The sequence below is a fragment of the Primulina eburnea genome, chromosome 5, assembly GCF_022965805.1.
Source record: "Primulina eburnea isolate SZY01 chromosome 5, ASM2296580v1, whole genome shotgun sequence".
Lineage (NCBI taxonomy): Eukaryota > Viridiplantae > Streptophyta > Magnoliopsida > Lamiales > Gesneriaceae > Primulina > Primulina eburnea.
Window position 1 is genome coordinate 20326370 of NC_133105.1, and position 16430 is coordinate 20342799.

The window sequence follows — 16430 nt, forward strand, 5'->3', positions numbered from 1 at the left end:
ATCATGTCGTTATGCCGTCAGATTGTGCCAAGATTACGTATAGAATTAGAGAGGTGTTGAATGGAGTTGGGAATTGATATTGTATGTCTTTACATTGCCATTTCAGATTGGAGTGACAGAGTTTATATCCCGACGTCGAGACTTTGATTTAATTCAATAAGAAAGGTATAAACTATGTTGTTTGGGAAGCCACAACTCAAATAAGATATTATTTGAGTTTCCCAAACCAAAATCACATACTAGTATTATTAGATATAATGTAACGTGTTTATAAATTGTGTATAGTTTTATATTCAATCTTTTAACATGGTTATGCTTTGATTTCAGAATTGTATTCAAGCATGTATGATCAGTGTGATATTCAGATATGAATATGATTATACTTTGTTTACATATTGATATTCATTGCATCTAAGATAGGAGAGTCTTTGACAGGCATTGTCAATTAGCTAGACGTTTCGGTGTATCTCAGCATAGGAGTAGGCATTACTCTTATTGCCGCCGTTGATACAGCTCAGACCGAAGTCTAGGAATGAGATGTACATTACCCCGATTGGAGGGTAGGTAGTGACGTCTCATTCACACCGGGATCCCTAGAGTTCTAGTCGAGTCGAGTCCAGACATGGTTTGATTCGCCTTGCATTGTCTATGCATATGATGTTATTTATGATAGCATGTTTCATGTTTAATTGTTTATATGCATGTATACATGTTTATATTGGGATTTGTTCTCACCGGAGTTTCCGGCTGTTGTTATGTCTGTATGTGTGCATAACAACAGGTGGGGCAGGATCTGGGTCACGCAGAGGATGAGAGACGGACATAGCGCGGTGATCTCGGGCTTAGCAGAAGGACTAGTAGTTGTACTTTTATCATGTACTGTATGTAATTACTAGTTGTTAAATAAGAATGGAACAAGACATGTTTGTACCTTTCGTTCGTACATTATGTTTGTTAAATAAATAAAGACTTTATGTTTGTATTTATACATTAGATTTATTGTGAAAAGCGAAAAATTTGACCCACTTTTATATTAATGATCCATTGAATCCCAAAGAAAAAGTTAGAGCCCGGGTCACCACAAGAAGTATCACAGGCAGTAATAAGAACTATCAAAGAACTTTATTAGCGGAAGCGAGACGTAAAATACTAGTAAATTACGATAAAGTTTTACATGTCCAAACAACATAGATGGTAAGAGTGATAATGACATAAACATTTCAAACAAACTGACTCATAGACTAAATGACTTATTATGCTTTCCAGCAATTTATTCCAGACAAGAACTGGCGGATCATACATCGACATTTCTGTCTTTATCCAAATCCTGGTTACCTGGCTCTGGAAATTACAATAGATAAAGAAAAATAGAGATGTTAAGTCTTTAAGGACTTAGTGAGAATTAAATAAAGGTAAATATGATACTCAAATTTGAAAGAATGATACAATAGACAAAAGAATCAACATTCGGTTATATGAATACACCAAAATAATGGTAGTAAAGAATAACGAGCCAAGTGAACTAATATACCCGGACCAAAGTCACGTTGTTCAATGGACTCAATCTCCAGACCAAAGTCACGTTGTTCAATGGACTCAATCTCCAGACCAAAGTCCGTTGTCCAAGGCTCTTTTTTTTAGTCAATCACCTTATCATTCAGTCATTCATTCATTTATTCGATGATTAACCAAAACCTCATTCAGTAGAAGCTTGATAAGAATCACATCTAGTATGAATGATATTACACTGAGAATGAAGCATTCACTCATTTCAGAAAGGTAGTACCGGCATGAATAAGGAGTCAGTAAGATAAAAAAAAAAGGACATTCAGAATGGGACATATTTCATATGCATCAACGCGATTCAAAGATACAAAATTTATGCATATGCGTAAGAAATCAATAATCCGTAGTGAATATCGTTAAAGAATATAAATCATATCATAATTTCTAGGCCAAATGCCAAAGGCTATATCGGAAGAACGATAAAGAATTTCCTCACCTTGAGACTTACTATAGATGAGAGGGAGAGTTCTAAGTTCAAGTCAATCCTATTGACCAATGTGATTATCATCAGTATAGTAAACACTTTTGGATATAGATTATCCCTAAATAATAAAGAATCTAACTTTATAAAATTTATTTATTGACTAAAAGTTCATAAAAATTATTTTATTTATTTATTTAATTATTTTCTAATAGTCAAAACTATCTTTAAAATTTACAATAATTAATATTTGACTCCAAAAATTAAAATATTTCCTATAACAACTCTAAATATAATAATAACTGAAAAATTCAAAATAGGCAATATTTGAAATTATTTTATCATTAATCGATATATATAACATTTAATATATAACTCACAAAAATCATAATAATTAACTGAATCGAAAAATTATAAAACTTCATAGCTACTTCTAATGATATATTTTTCAAGTATTGAAAGCTATGAACATTTATACAAAGGTTTATATGATCATATAGATAGTATATCATATCCGAAAATCATAGTATTTCTCTTTAAAAATTCATAGTAAATGCAATACTCATCCAAAAATTACGAAACTTGTACAGTAGCCTATAATCATACAGATCATGCTTCGAAAAATATAATTTTCATTTTTCGCCGGCGCGTGGGGTACACGCGCCGGTTCCGGCGGCGCGTGGCCGTCTTCCGGCCACCACGCGCGGCCACCCTTTTTCCACAAGACGTAAAATTTGATTTCCTACAACTCTTATGTTACAAGTTTTCTGAAATTCTTAGCCGAAACATGCCAGAAAAGGAAAAACTAGTAAAACTCACACCCCGACTTCGGCTGCCGGAAAACACTATTTCCGAGGCCGATTCCGGGAAACCAAAGACATGAATGAGAAGTATGACATGCAATGAACAACTTTCGTATTTATACTAAGGTGAAATATGGTCAAGAAAAGTACGAAATATGGGAGCGAAAACAGTACCTGAAAAACGAGTTTTCTGGCACTATTCCCTTCCCGGACAGTAGCGATTTATGAATTTTAACGAAAAATCGGTTGATGATTTTTCGACACCTCCTTTTGTGAAATGTTTCTGGGTATTGTGAGAGTGTTGTGGAATTTTTATAGAATATTTGGAAGGGTTTTGGATATATAAAGATATTTTTGGCCCATTTTCTCTACTTTTTGAGCTATAAACTCTCATCACTCCACCCTATACTAGACCCACTCCTTAAACTCGAAAATTCAGGCTGAGAACTCTTGAAATTCCTGAAGTGAAGGGTTCATTTTATAGGCAATGATCAAGCCTTATCTCCAATTTATGATGAACAAATCTTGATCACCGGTTGGGCAAGAAGGGAGGTGGTGTGTTGGTTAAGCAACTATGATGATGGTATGTAGGTATGTATGCATGTGTGAATGTATATAAATAATATATTAGTTATTCATTTTATTTTATTATATATATAAATATTTAATTATATAATAATTAATAAATTTTAGTAATAAAATATAATATATCATATACCCTTTAAGTTATGGGGTGCTACAATTCCATAAAAATAATTTTCCTGATAATCCCCGGTCTCCGTTTCTCGTTCTAGCGCGAAATGCAACATAAAACCCTAATGCATGAAACTTAAAAATAACTCATGAAATGAACCCTACTCATGTAATATCCATGCATAAAAAAATGAATAAAAACTTATTTTAAATAAAACTCTAAATTACATGTATTTAGGTTACGTAGATCGAATTTCTGGACCTTATAAAATAAAACCAAAAAAAAAACTTTTGAGAGGAAAATGGAAGGCCAACTCCAAAATATGGTTCTCTAATCCATTTATAGATTTTTTTATGATGGATTATGGGCTTTTTTCAAGTGTGTAGGCAATTTTTTGTGCTCAACAACTTTCATTACTGCCCTTTATTAATTTATAGCCTTGAATTATTTAAATATAATGTACCATTAACTACCATCATACATGGAGAAACACAATACGTATATCCTGGAAGCTGATCTAATATCACTCTTTGGACTTTGGAAAGTAGATATACGTAAAGGTCGGACCAAAATTTTTCCGAACTAGACCCCCTCCTCTTCCATCGGCGGCGCTGATTGTCAATCTAAAGTTTTAGTTTAACCACCGGGCCTGAAAAGAAAAATATAGATTCGAGTTGAGCCCTAAATTTTTTCTTTCTGATTTGTTATAACAAGAATTTCAAAATGGAGATGTATTGACTGATTGTTGTTTTTACAGCTGCGATGGAGATGTCTGCTGATGATTTACCGGCAGGAAAGTGTACTGGTGAAGGAGCGTCGGAGCTTGTGGTTGGTGAATCAGCGAGTAAGAATATTGAATGTGAGGACGTTGAGGATAAAGTTACTGATTTGACTTTGGATGAGCCACAAGGTAATTTTCTCATCGTTGTTGTATTAAGAGTGAATATGTAAAGTTTGGGTATTTGATTAAGGGGTGGAACTGATTCTTGTGAAGAAGATAAAGGGGGTAACTTTATGTGAATTCATAAAAAAATGAACTTGATTCTTTTGGTTAATATTTTAATTAATGCCTCTAATTCTGCTTCGTTTGGGAAACATGTGGTCGTGTCCTGAAAGCAAAATGCTTTACGTAGTCTGGATAGTTGTGAAGTTTTTGGTGCTGCAAGAAGGCTTCAGCTTTCATTGAGATTTGTAGCTTTCTTTTGCGCGTCTGTTCATTCAAATTGAAATGAAATTCGAAGGTTCCAACACGTATTTCTGCTTCCCAACTTGAATTAGAACATCAGTCTTAATAGAAGTAGGTAATATGCATTTTTGCATTCGAAACCCCCCGTGGCTGTATAAATCATGAGTTCATTTAAAATTCTTGAATTACATATGTTGACAAGAAACAAATTTATGATTGTTATATCTACAAAGGCATATCTTGAGGAATATATTATAAAGATCTATCTGTTCAAATTACTTATTTGAGAAACTAGAAAACAAAATTTTACTACCTATCAAATTAGGTAGTTGAGAGCAGTGCAATCCCTTGATGGAATTCAAAGTAAATTGTTTGAAGGTTCTATTTGCAAAATTTATCAGTAAGTAAAATTTCCTAGCAGCTTGTTCCATCGATTCTCAATCATTAAAAAATATAACCATATGTAATAGCCTGAGACTTGGAATAATGGAGTGCTGGAAGCTGGATTAATATGATGGTATCATTGTTTTATAGAAAAATTGAATATTTGTTGATCTTTATAAAATGTTGTAGTATGGGAATGTGGTTCCTCTTCATGAAGATTAATTTCACCAGGGTACAAGCTTTTGCCAATTCATCATTTTTTTTGTTATGTTTGTAAATGCATAGGCTTTTGTTTTTGTTTGTTTTTTTACAAGCAGACCTTGTTTGATGGTTCCACTGACAGTTTAGTGTATATTTTCTTTTCACTTTCTGATTGATTCTTATGGATCCATTCGTATGAGTATTCTTTATGGGACACATTGTAGTGTTCTAGAATTCTGATGACAATCTCTATTGTTTAATGGTTTTATTAAACTTTTTCTGTCTACTTGTACATTGCATGTATCTAATTATATTAGAAGCTGCAAAGAAGAAGAAGAGGAAAAGTAAAAGCAAGTGAGAAAATATTCACATGTATCTCTTGGTTTTTTTTCCTTTCATTGTTTTGTGATTTTTGTCTTTATTTTCTAGTTGGACTTCGATTAACTTGTAATCATCTTTTCCTTATTTGCAGGAAGAAGAAAGAACCACCTCAGCAAACTGACTGTCCATCCGTTCCTGTGATAGAAAAGAAGAAAGAACCACCTCAGCAAACTGACCGTCCATCCGTTCCTGTGATAGAACTCTTTGCATCAGGCGAGTTTCCAGAGGGTGAAATTCAGCAATATAAGGATGAGTATGTCTATTTAAGATTGTGTGTTCCTTTTATTGGTTAAAGATTGTGCTAAGTCGCTAGATACTTTACTATGTCTTTGGCGGAAAAGTAAGAGCTTTGCTTTTCTTCCCTTTGGTTTGCTGTGGATTTATTTTTGTTTTGCTGAGAGATTGTTGGTCTAGAGAAAAGATAATGGATATTAAGTAGGAACATAAATAAAAATCCCTGGGAGAAACAAAATTATTTAATTTGAAAGAAATTAAGACATATATCCCGATTGATTATTGATGGGCAAATGGAATGATCATGATTCCATATAAAAAACTTTTTATGTGTGTGTCCTTGTTGATTCTCTGATTTGGGCACAAATCAAGATTGAAGAAAATTCTTTTTTACGTTTTCTTATGTGTTCTTTTCCAGACATCCACTGTAATTGGGTTTCTGTTTCTCTTAGGTTCTCTCTTTTAATGGGTCTTTGATTGTGATTCATAAAATTTTGTGACTTTATTAAATTTGATGTGTTGAAGTTCTGAGTAGCTTTAGTCCAGGTAGAGGTTTCTGTTTGTGTATGGCTTCCTTGTAAATTAAATTTGGGCTTGTTTAAATTTTTTTGCTCTATTAAGGAAATTATTCGGTATGAAGCAAGTTTGTGGTTGTTGATTTGTCTCGTGTCACCTCTCGTAAATTCTGTTCGCTCACAAGAAGTCATCCAGGTATACTATTAAGGAAATTATTTGATATAAAACAGGTTTATGTTCCCTGACATGTCTTTGTTACATGTTAGATTGCTGGTTTCTTGGCCACGAAGATACAGAAATATGGCTAAGAATTATACGATCAAACACAAATGTTGAAGGTGAAATGTATTATTGATTGTAATAAACTGAAATATAATAATGTCCTTTCCCAGAGATAAACTCTGACTGTGTACAAACTCTAGCTAATTCTACTATTTCCCTAGCCTAAGCTAGTAACAACACTCAAGAAGAAAAATAACAGAATGCCCATAACCCTTCGCTCCATCACATTTTTATTCCATCCTCCTTCTCTAGATTCTTCCAAGGATTTGTGACTCTTGGCCTCTTTTTGTCTGGGCTCAACATATGAAAGCCCATAAACATATTTATATCCTAACAGTACCCTTCTCCCGAAAAAAGGTTTTGTCCTCAAGACTAAAATCTTGAAAATGCGTCAATAACATAATTGTGTCTTCCTAGGTGGCATCCTCAGCTGTGGACACCTTCCAATGCTCCAACACTTGCAGTGTTTGCTCATGCCCTTGATGCTTGTTTCCTTCCCGATATCTGTTCAAGTCCATATTCACTCGTCAAGTCATTCTCTAAGCCCGTTAGTAATTTTTGTTCTAGTAATAAACTGCCCAGTGTTTTCTTGAGATAGGATGTGTGCACATGATTGACTCGAGAGTCATTTGGTAACTGAAGCGTATAGGCACACTCACCCTCCTTATCAACCCATTCCGGCACCAATTGTTTTCACTCTACTCTTTCCTCTTTTTTTTTTTGCTATTTCAGTAGCTTCTTCCAGAACATCGGCTCTCTTCCCATGCATATGCATCCAATCTAACCCAACCTCACGCAAACTAACTCCGAGCAACTATCAGCCTAAAATCCTTCCTATTTTTCCCAAACACATAGCTGTCGACAGCAATCTCCCCATGTGATATTCGTATTTTCGATCCGTGACATCTCCTCACTCTAACTTGATACCCAGAACCTATACATATTTTACCCGCTACTACAATTTCTTTTCTTCAATCGGCAATCCCGATCTCTATACTTTGTACTTAGGATTATAATTGTGGCTTGGTCCACCATCCTCCATTGCAAAAACTGAAATTCCAGCTAGCACACTGACTAATATCTTAGAGATAAGCAGAGAACTGCATTCATCGGTAGATCCTGTCAGCTTTCTGGCCTTTAGAAAAGCAGTCCATGTTAGGTTCTTCTATCAGAGCCCACTTCTGGGCTGTCCAAATCACTGTGTCTCAAAATCTGCAGGCCCAAAATAGTCTGCCTTTGCTTCAACGCTGCGAGAAGTTTTCATGGAGGGTTTGCCTTGTCTGGAACTTTCTTTTTAATCCATTGGAAAATCCTTAGGTTGTAGGCTTTTTCTTGCGAGTGCATGTATTTGGGTATTGTCTGGCCAGAAAACTTGGATTTGTCTCCAACAAGTATTCCTCCATGTTCCCTAAAGCCCCATTGCCGAGTTTGTCTTTGACATTGTTGTAGGATAGTCCTTGACTTCGGATCGGGACTTCTACTCCCCGATCCGAAGTCTTCCTTGTTGATCACCGTTTTCTCCACCTCCTCATGTGGGACTTGTTGGATCTCTTCATGACAGGAGGTATTTTAGATTCTCCTACGATTTGGCATGGGAACTTTTCCTTCTCGCTCGTAACTGCGCCCATTCTTGATATTTTCATGGATGGCTCCTTCAATGATTCACGCTGGGCAAAGGTTTGGTAATGGGAATGTGATCCATGGGAGACATGGTGGTGTCGGCATCTTTTGAGTTTATCTGGCAGCAACTGCTCCACAAGAATAGTCGTGTCCGAGCTTTTTGTGGACGGAAACCGTTGTTTCTTGAAGTAATGAGACAGATTTTCCACCTTCGTTTTGATACCGGTAGTGGCAATAGCAGGTCAAACCAATTGTTATAATGCTGGTTTTCTTGGCCACGAAGATACAAATATGGCTATGAATTTTACGATCAAACACAAACGATGAAGCTGAAATGTGTGATGTAAATTTGATTGTAATAAACTTAAATGTGATAAGGTCTTTTCGATGAACTCCGTGTACAAAGTACAAAATCTAGCTAAATTTTAGTATTTTGCCTGAGCTAGTAACAACACTCAAGAACAAAAATAACAGAATGACCATAACCATTCTCTCCTTTACATTTTTATTCCATCCTCCTCCTCTAGATTCTTCAAGACCTTGTAACTCTTGGGCCGGGGCCTCTTGTGTTCTGGGCCCAATATATTAAAGCCCATAAACATATTATTTATGTTGCATAGGTACGAGTATCAAAAATCGAATACGATACGAATGAAAATATAAGACACGATACAGCTATGATACGACATTCATAAAAAAATATATAAATATATATATAAATTTAGTATTAAAAATAAAAAATTGTAGAGATATAAATATTTATATAAATATATTCTAGAAATATATGTACATATTTATGTAAATATATACAATGTGCAACTTCAGAGCAGAGATTTAAAAAAAAATCCGATTTTTTTTTCCCGAAATGTATCTGCGTCATGTCCTTGCCGCGTCTAAAAAGTATCCGACTGGTCAACCTTAAAAAAGTTAGAGACACGGATTTTGCCATATCCGACACGCGTATGATCCATGTTGTATTAGGGTTCGATACTTCTGAATTTTTTTTAAGGTGTCCGTGCTACATAGCATATTATTTAAATCCCTAACATTACCTCTAGCAAATTTTTTTGTTTTAAATAGAGTCATCTCCGTGGAGCTTTTTTAGCAATGATCTTGTATCATTTAGCATTTATTAAGGCCATATGAATTTAGTCTGGTTTTATTTTCAGGCTAAGTTATGTTTTGTTCCAATATCTCAAATAATATTATGAGTTGCAACTCTGAGTTAATTGATTTGGTTAGGCATGCTTCAGATTGCAAGATTTAGATGGGTCGTCAACAATAGAAGATGGAGGTTTATATTATGGAGTATTTTGTAGCAATCAGTGGTCATTGGGGATGTCTTTCTATGTTTGAGGTTTATCAGAACTCTTTTTTACTTGAAGGAGCAGAGTCTGCTGTTAAGGCCATATGAATTTAGTCTGGTTTTATTTTCAGGCTAAGTTATGTTTTGTTCCAATATCTCAAATAATAGTATGAGTTGCAACTCTGAGTTTATTGATTTGGTTAGGCATGCTTCAGATTGCAAGATTTAGATGGGTCGTCAACAATAGAAGATGGAGGTTTATATTATGGAGTATTTTGTAGCAATCAGTGGTCATTGGGGCTGTCTTTCTATGTTTGAGGTTTATCAGAACTCTTTTTTACTTGAAGGAGCAGAGTCTGCTGAATCTAGAAACGGAGATGCATTCAGTCATCTAATCATCTGTTATGAAGAATATGATATCATCTGGTCCTTAAACGTAAATGGCTTTTCAATTTTCTGGGAATTAGTGTTAAAAGTTCTTGTAAACTTAGGGATTGTCATTTAAATTACTCAAGGACAATCAGCATCAAAGAAAGAAATGTATCTCCACCTGTACTGTAGTTCTTCCTCGTCAATGCGAGATACAAGATAAATTTGAATGTCGGGTGCCAAATTTTTGTTTTATATGTATCAATGCGGCCCATCTTCCGTTCATTTAGTGTTTCTGGACCTTGCCTCTGTATCAACAGAATCAATTTGCTCTTTTAAGTGTCATGAATTTTATAAATAATTTTTGTTGTTTAGTCACTTTTATTTCTGAAATTCTCACCTACTGTATATATGGTTTATAAAAGAAACTGAAAAGGTCATTTATTACTGGTAACTCAATATAGTAACTTGTGGAGAACTACATCCGAAGAGAAGAGAGAACTAGAACGACTGGAAAAGCCAATTTATAATTCAGTTCGCCAAGCAGCAGAAGTCCACCGTCAGGTAGCTTACACTTATCATATGGAAGTATAATTGGGCGCGTATTGAACAAAATTTAGATAAGAATCAGTAACGCGCTCATAATTTATATTAATATTTGACAGGTCCGAAAGTACATAAAACAAAATTTGAAGCCTGGACTGTTGATGACAGACCTTTGTGAGACCTTAGAAAATACAGTTCGTAAATTAATATCAGAAAATGGTCTGCAAGCAGGAATTGCATTTCCTACGGGATGCTCATTGAACTGGTAAGTTTGATGTCAGCTGAGGCATCTGACCTCGTGATGTTTAGGCCTAGATAGGTTTTCCGTAATAATACAGTTATTCATTATCTTCGTTCTGAGGCTCTGCCTCCTCTTATTTCAGGGTGGCTGCTCATTGGACACCAAATACTGGAGATAAAACTGTACTACAGTATGATGATGTGATGAAACTGGACTTTGGAACTCATATTGATGGTGATATAGCTTTTCCTGTGTTAATATTTTCGAGGCTCCTTGATCTTTTTGCCAGACTGTTTTGCTTCACTTAGGTTTACTGCTATATTGGTTTTTTTTTTAAAAAAATCTTCAGGACATATAGTTGACTGTGCATTTACTGTTGCATTCAACCCAATGTTTTATCCACTGCTTGAGGCCTCGAGGGAAGCTACGAATACGGGAATCAAGGTTGGTTTACAACATTTTATGCTAACACCTTTTTCTTAAACCGATATTCTGAATAATTAGTAGTGAAACGGAGAAACTGTTAGCATAGTATCCAACAAACCAACTTGTGGCTTTGATTTTTTTCTATAAAACATTCTTTATTCTATAAATAAATATTTATTTATCTTACATTTTTTATATTTATATTCATGCATTTGCATTAATATAAAAACCTTGAGTTTACTACACTCAATGAGAAATGTGATTACGTAATTGTTGGTAATCATGAAACACATTTTTAGTGATTGTAGTATCTAAAGTAGTACCTAGTCGATGAGCTCTCCAGAAAAATGATATTGACTAGCTCACTTGAGACTAATATTCATAATGTGACAATGCTACGTTCATATTAGCATGGATGTTTGGACATCCGCATACTCGAATAGGTGCTTATGAGATAAGTACACTGAACTATACTCGCCCTAAATTTTCTAAGTAGTTACAATTGGTCGACTAGAGAATTTTTAGTTACAGTTGTGCACCATTAATCCTAACAATCCAATACCCCACTATAGCTCTTTTCAACGAACATTGCACTCTGACTTGTTTTCCGAATCCCTTAGGGTCACAAGGTTGCAAGCTCAGTATGTTGTAAATTAGATAGGAGCTTGTTACTTGTAGTTGAAATTTAGGCGCTCGAGTATGTCCTATGTGTTCTGTTAAGTTAATATTTTTAGGAATCTCTGGCCAGAGTAGAATGTATGTTTTAGAAAAAAGTTTACCTAGTTACATACAATGGGATATGACACTTTGTAACGTATGCATAACTATTGGATTTATATTGAGATCTCGGCAAACCAATGTCCCGAAATTCGATCGGGACATATGAGCTGAAAGGATCGTACTGCATTTTAATTGTAACTGAAAGTTCTTGCAAGCACTATCAGTTTGTATATAGTGTATAATGACGCGAAGTTGTTGGGCGCTCATGAGTTGAATTTAAGAATTAGAAATTTTATATGATTAAATTTCTAAGCTTATTATATTGATTATGAGTTAATTCAAAGTTGGCAAGAAAATCAAGTAAAATCTCTTTGTAGTAAATTTTCAAATTTTGGAAATTCTGAAAGTAGAAATGTTGATATGAGAACTGTAATAACGAGCTTGTCACGCGTGAAAATAAATTTGATTTAGTTTTCTGGATTATAATATAAAAGTTATGATATATTGTATGAGAATATTTTTAAGTATTTAAATTAAAATTATATTTGATAGATTTTATGGAATAAAAATACCCATAAAATAAGATATACCATATCAAATAAAAGGAAATTAGTTTGTTTCTTATCTTATATGTGGATAGATTGATCTACACAAAGGAAGATAAGATGAAAATTTTGATTTTTGAAATCAAATCAAAATTTTAATTTAAGACGAAATCTGATAGGTAAAATAATATTATATAATTGATAGGTTTGCCGAACAGAGATTGGCAGTTCAGATTTTGAAGTTTGAGATATAAAAATTGAGAATTGAATCTCTCTTGGCCTTAAATGTTTTTTTAAATAAATTTTTTCTTTCATGTTTTTGTACAATCTATATATCATTAAGATTGTGTTGTGGTTGCGATACTAGATTTTTTGTTCGTATAAATCGAATAGTTGTCTAGTGTCAATCATTAGATTTTTGGAGAATCGTAGTTGTGGCAAAGCTTACCATGGTGTCTGAGTGGTACATGACCAGAGTGGATATCCATCCACGACCAAGGTCATGCGATAATTTTTTTTCACGCATTTAATTAGGAGTTGTATGCATGTTTTATTATTTGAATCATATGCAACCGATCGTCTCAGGGATTGAGAGATTGAACAATTTTATATTTCCGCTGTGTTTTCGATGTGAGTTATGTAGAAACCCATTATAAATCTTACGAGAACAACTCAGTGCTACTTGTGAAATTTTGTTTATTTTCAGGAAGCGGGAATTGATGTGCGCTTATGTGATGTTGGTGCAGCAATCCAGGAGGTCATGGAGTCATATGAGGTTGAAATTAATGGAAAGGTGTTTCAAGGTATAGCCTTGAGCAGAATATTTGAGTAACTTGAGTGAGCAGTGAGATACACTCTGCATAGTGCTGGTGTAGAATGTTTATATTGGGAACTTATTTGTTTTTGAAAGTATATTGTTTCAACCGCAAAAGTATACTAAGTCGTCAAACAAAAATCAGCAAAACAAAGAAGGCGGTTAGCTGAAATTAATTGGCATATAATGAAACTAGAGTTCCCAGAGGTACTCTTGTACGGTAGTCCTATCTGCGAAGAGACCCACTCTCTTTACCTTCATCCATCTATTTAGCTGGAGAGATTGAAGTAGTCTAGTTAATCAAGTAACCAAACATGAAAATAAATTAATTACTAAATAAAGATTAAATATGTCAGGTTCCACATCTGGTTATTTTTGTTAGCATTTAGTTGGACTGTATAGGAACTTTTTTTTAAGTTATATGATTGTTCTGGATGGTTCGGCTGTTTTGGCAGTAAAAAGTATTCGAAATTTGAATGGCCATAGCATTGGGAGTTATCAAATCCATGCTGGAAAATCTGTTCCTATAGTTAAAGGAGGGGAGCAAACAAAAATGGAAGAGGGTGAATTTTATGCCATTGAGACTTTTGGATCTACAGGTTACATCTTTTGCATACATTGAAATAAAACCGTTGAATTAGTTATGCTGGATGCAACTGTTGAATTAGTTATGCTGGATGCAAAAAAACTTTATTTTTTCCTTCCTGTTTGTCATGCAGGGAAAGGATATGTCAGAGAAGATCTAGAATGCAGCCATTACATGAAGAATTTTGACGTTGGCCATATTCCTCTGCGGTTGCCTAGAGCAAAGCAGTTGTTGGCGACGATTAATAAAAATTTCTCAACATTGGCTTTTTGCAGGCGTTATCTAGACCGCCTGGGGGAAACTAAGTATTTGATGGCACTGAAGAATTTGTGTGATGTTGGTATTGTTCAGGTATGAATTATTGTTTAAGAAACTTGCACATTACTTATGGCAAGAAAAAGTGAACATTTTAGCTGCATTTATTTCTATGTTGGAAAATTCAAACTGAAAATGCAGCTTGGGCTTGATTTAACATCTATGACCCTACAGTTACATATTGCATAATTTGAAACGATTTTTCACCCAAGGTTGAATTTATTCTAGTATTTTTCCCATAAATCTCAAAGTGGGTTTTAAAACAACTATTACGCATAAGTGGAGTCCTGGTTAGCTCAAATCTCAGCCTCTTCGACTAATGTCTTTGGGTTAAAATAATTGTTTTTGGAACAAAAAAATCCAAAGAATCGTTAGAGAAACTATAAAAATTAAAGCTATACACCAGCTGAATTATTAAACTAGGAGACAGTTTTATAATAGATAGTGTCGGTTATTGTGATGGTATCATGCCACTAATAATGTAGAGATTCTAGCCTTGAACTCTTTTCTTTTAAGACCTAATTTGAGAAATATCTAGCTAAAATAAGAAGCTATCAGTTGGCATGAGCTTATTGGTAATTTTAATTATGGAGGAATGCTGGTCAAAGTTACTAAAGGGACCATTCTAAAGAATATATAATAACAATAGAACTGTTAGTAGTCATCTTGGGTCTAGGTATGTGTCGGCCAACTTGTAATGTTGGGATGCGGAAAATCAAATGTAATGGCCAATAGCTCTACGCATATATGAAGTTCTGATATTGCATCTTACTCAGTACTTGTTCACATGATGGATTCAGTTTTGCTACCATGGCCTCTCCAAGTGAGGTGTAAGATATTGGTTGTATTGGTTGGGTAGTAGTATTCATATAAAGTGTACGTTCTCGTAATCACGACCTAGATGAATGGTAAATCAATTCTTCGATAGCTTAACATACCAAAATTATTCTTCCCGTTCCTGACACTTGTTTGAATTTCATTAATGGTTTCTTGATACTTGATTATCATACGTAGTAGAGTTGAACTTGGTCAGATAGATGTTCTTGATTGAGACTACGACAGCCAATGATGATTATTGAGTTCTTTGGATACGTTTAGTGATCTAGCTTCCACCATATTACAAGTTAATTGGTTTATCAAATTGATATTTAATGTGTGTTATGTTGCGACTTTGGTAGCCGTACCCTCCTCTCTGCGACAATAAGGGGAGTTACGTAGCTCAGTTCGAGCACACAATTTTGCTTCGTCCTACTTGCAAAGAAGTTGTATCGAGAGGCGAAGACTATTGATCTTGAAGAGTATTGTGATGGATATGACCTTTCCAAAGTCGGGGCTGAGATTAGAGGCACAATGGCTGTGTAATAGTTACTTCATGCTTCTCACTAATACTACGTCTGACTGTGATCTCTCTTCCCTCTTGTTTCATTTTAATATTTAACAAGGAATCTTTTTATTTTCTTCTTCGTTTACTTATTTAATGTTTAGGGATGGATGCACTCCATTTTATTTTTAGTAATATAATTTGACAATTGTACCCTTTGTTGATTGTTTTTGTATTTGTTTAGTAAGTTTATTAATTGTCCTCGATTACTTAAAATATTATAAATAAATTTGTCAATATCCAGAAATAGAGAAAACACACGATAAAATCCAAATTTTTTTCAGTAAACTGAGATATTTTTGTTTGATCTTAATTTTTTTCAAATCAAGTAATTTTTTATTCTTACTTCTTACATTTTATCCCATGTTTTATTATTATTTTTAACTTACAAATTTTTATTTTTTTAACTCAATCACTATATATAATTAAGATATTATGGATACTGATCACATGATTAACTATTTATCAAATTCATTGTATTCATATTTCTTAAAAATATTTTTCTTAACAAAAACAAAATGTTATTTTAAAGGTAATTTTCACATCATAATTCATATTTTTTTAAGAAAATAAAATAACATAGAAATCTACTTTTAATCACGATTTTTAATATGTTTCACATTTTATCACAAAGCTTTAACAAAATTTTGGCCTAAATCAAAAAAATTTGTACCTCCTGTTAAAGCTTGGGATAATGTATGAAACATATTGATTTGAGAAAAGATTATTTAATTTTTGTTATTTTTATGTTATGTTAATTTATATAATTAAAATATGGCTATTTTTTTTTAAAAAAAAATATGACAGTTTTGGTAGTTAAAGCACATACTTATTGCATCTAGATCTTTTATTTTATGTATATTTATTTATATAACAAGAATGAGTGGATCTTA

At 33.9% G+C, this 16430-nt stretch overlaps 1 protein-coding gene across 2 annotated transcripts; it reads left to right on the plus strand.

The window, feature by feature from the left end:
* Positions 1-3973: 3973 nt before the first annotated feature.
* Positions 3974-15695, plus strand: LOC140833083 (methionine aminopeptidase 2B-like). Of its 2 annotated transcripts, none has more exons than XM_073197504.1 (12): positions 3974-4157; positions 4242-4394; positions 5573-5610; positions 5783-5889; positions 10428-10527; positions 10629-10774; positions 10893-10984; positions 11100-11194; positions 13148-13244; positions 13711-13854; positions 13975-14192; positions 15335-15695. In XM_073197504.1, the coding sequence occupies exons 2-12, from the start codon at positions 4247-4249 to the stop codon at positions 15443-15445; spliced, it is 1296 nt and encodes a 431-aa protein (XP_073053605.1). In that variant the 5' UTR covers positions 3974-4157; positions 4242-4246; the 3' UTR covers positions 15446-15695. The 2 variants fall into 2 exon arrangements, with proteins under 2 accessions (XP_073053605.1, XP_073053604.1); XM_073197503.1 differs by having other exon boundaries at positions 5573-5609; positions 5728-5889.
* Positions 15696-16430: the final 735 nt, after the last annotated feature.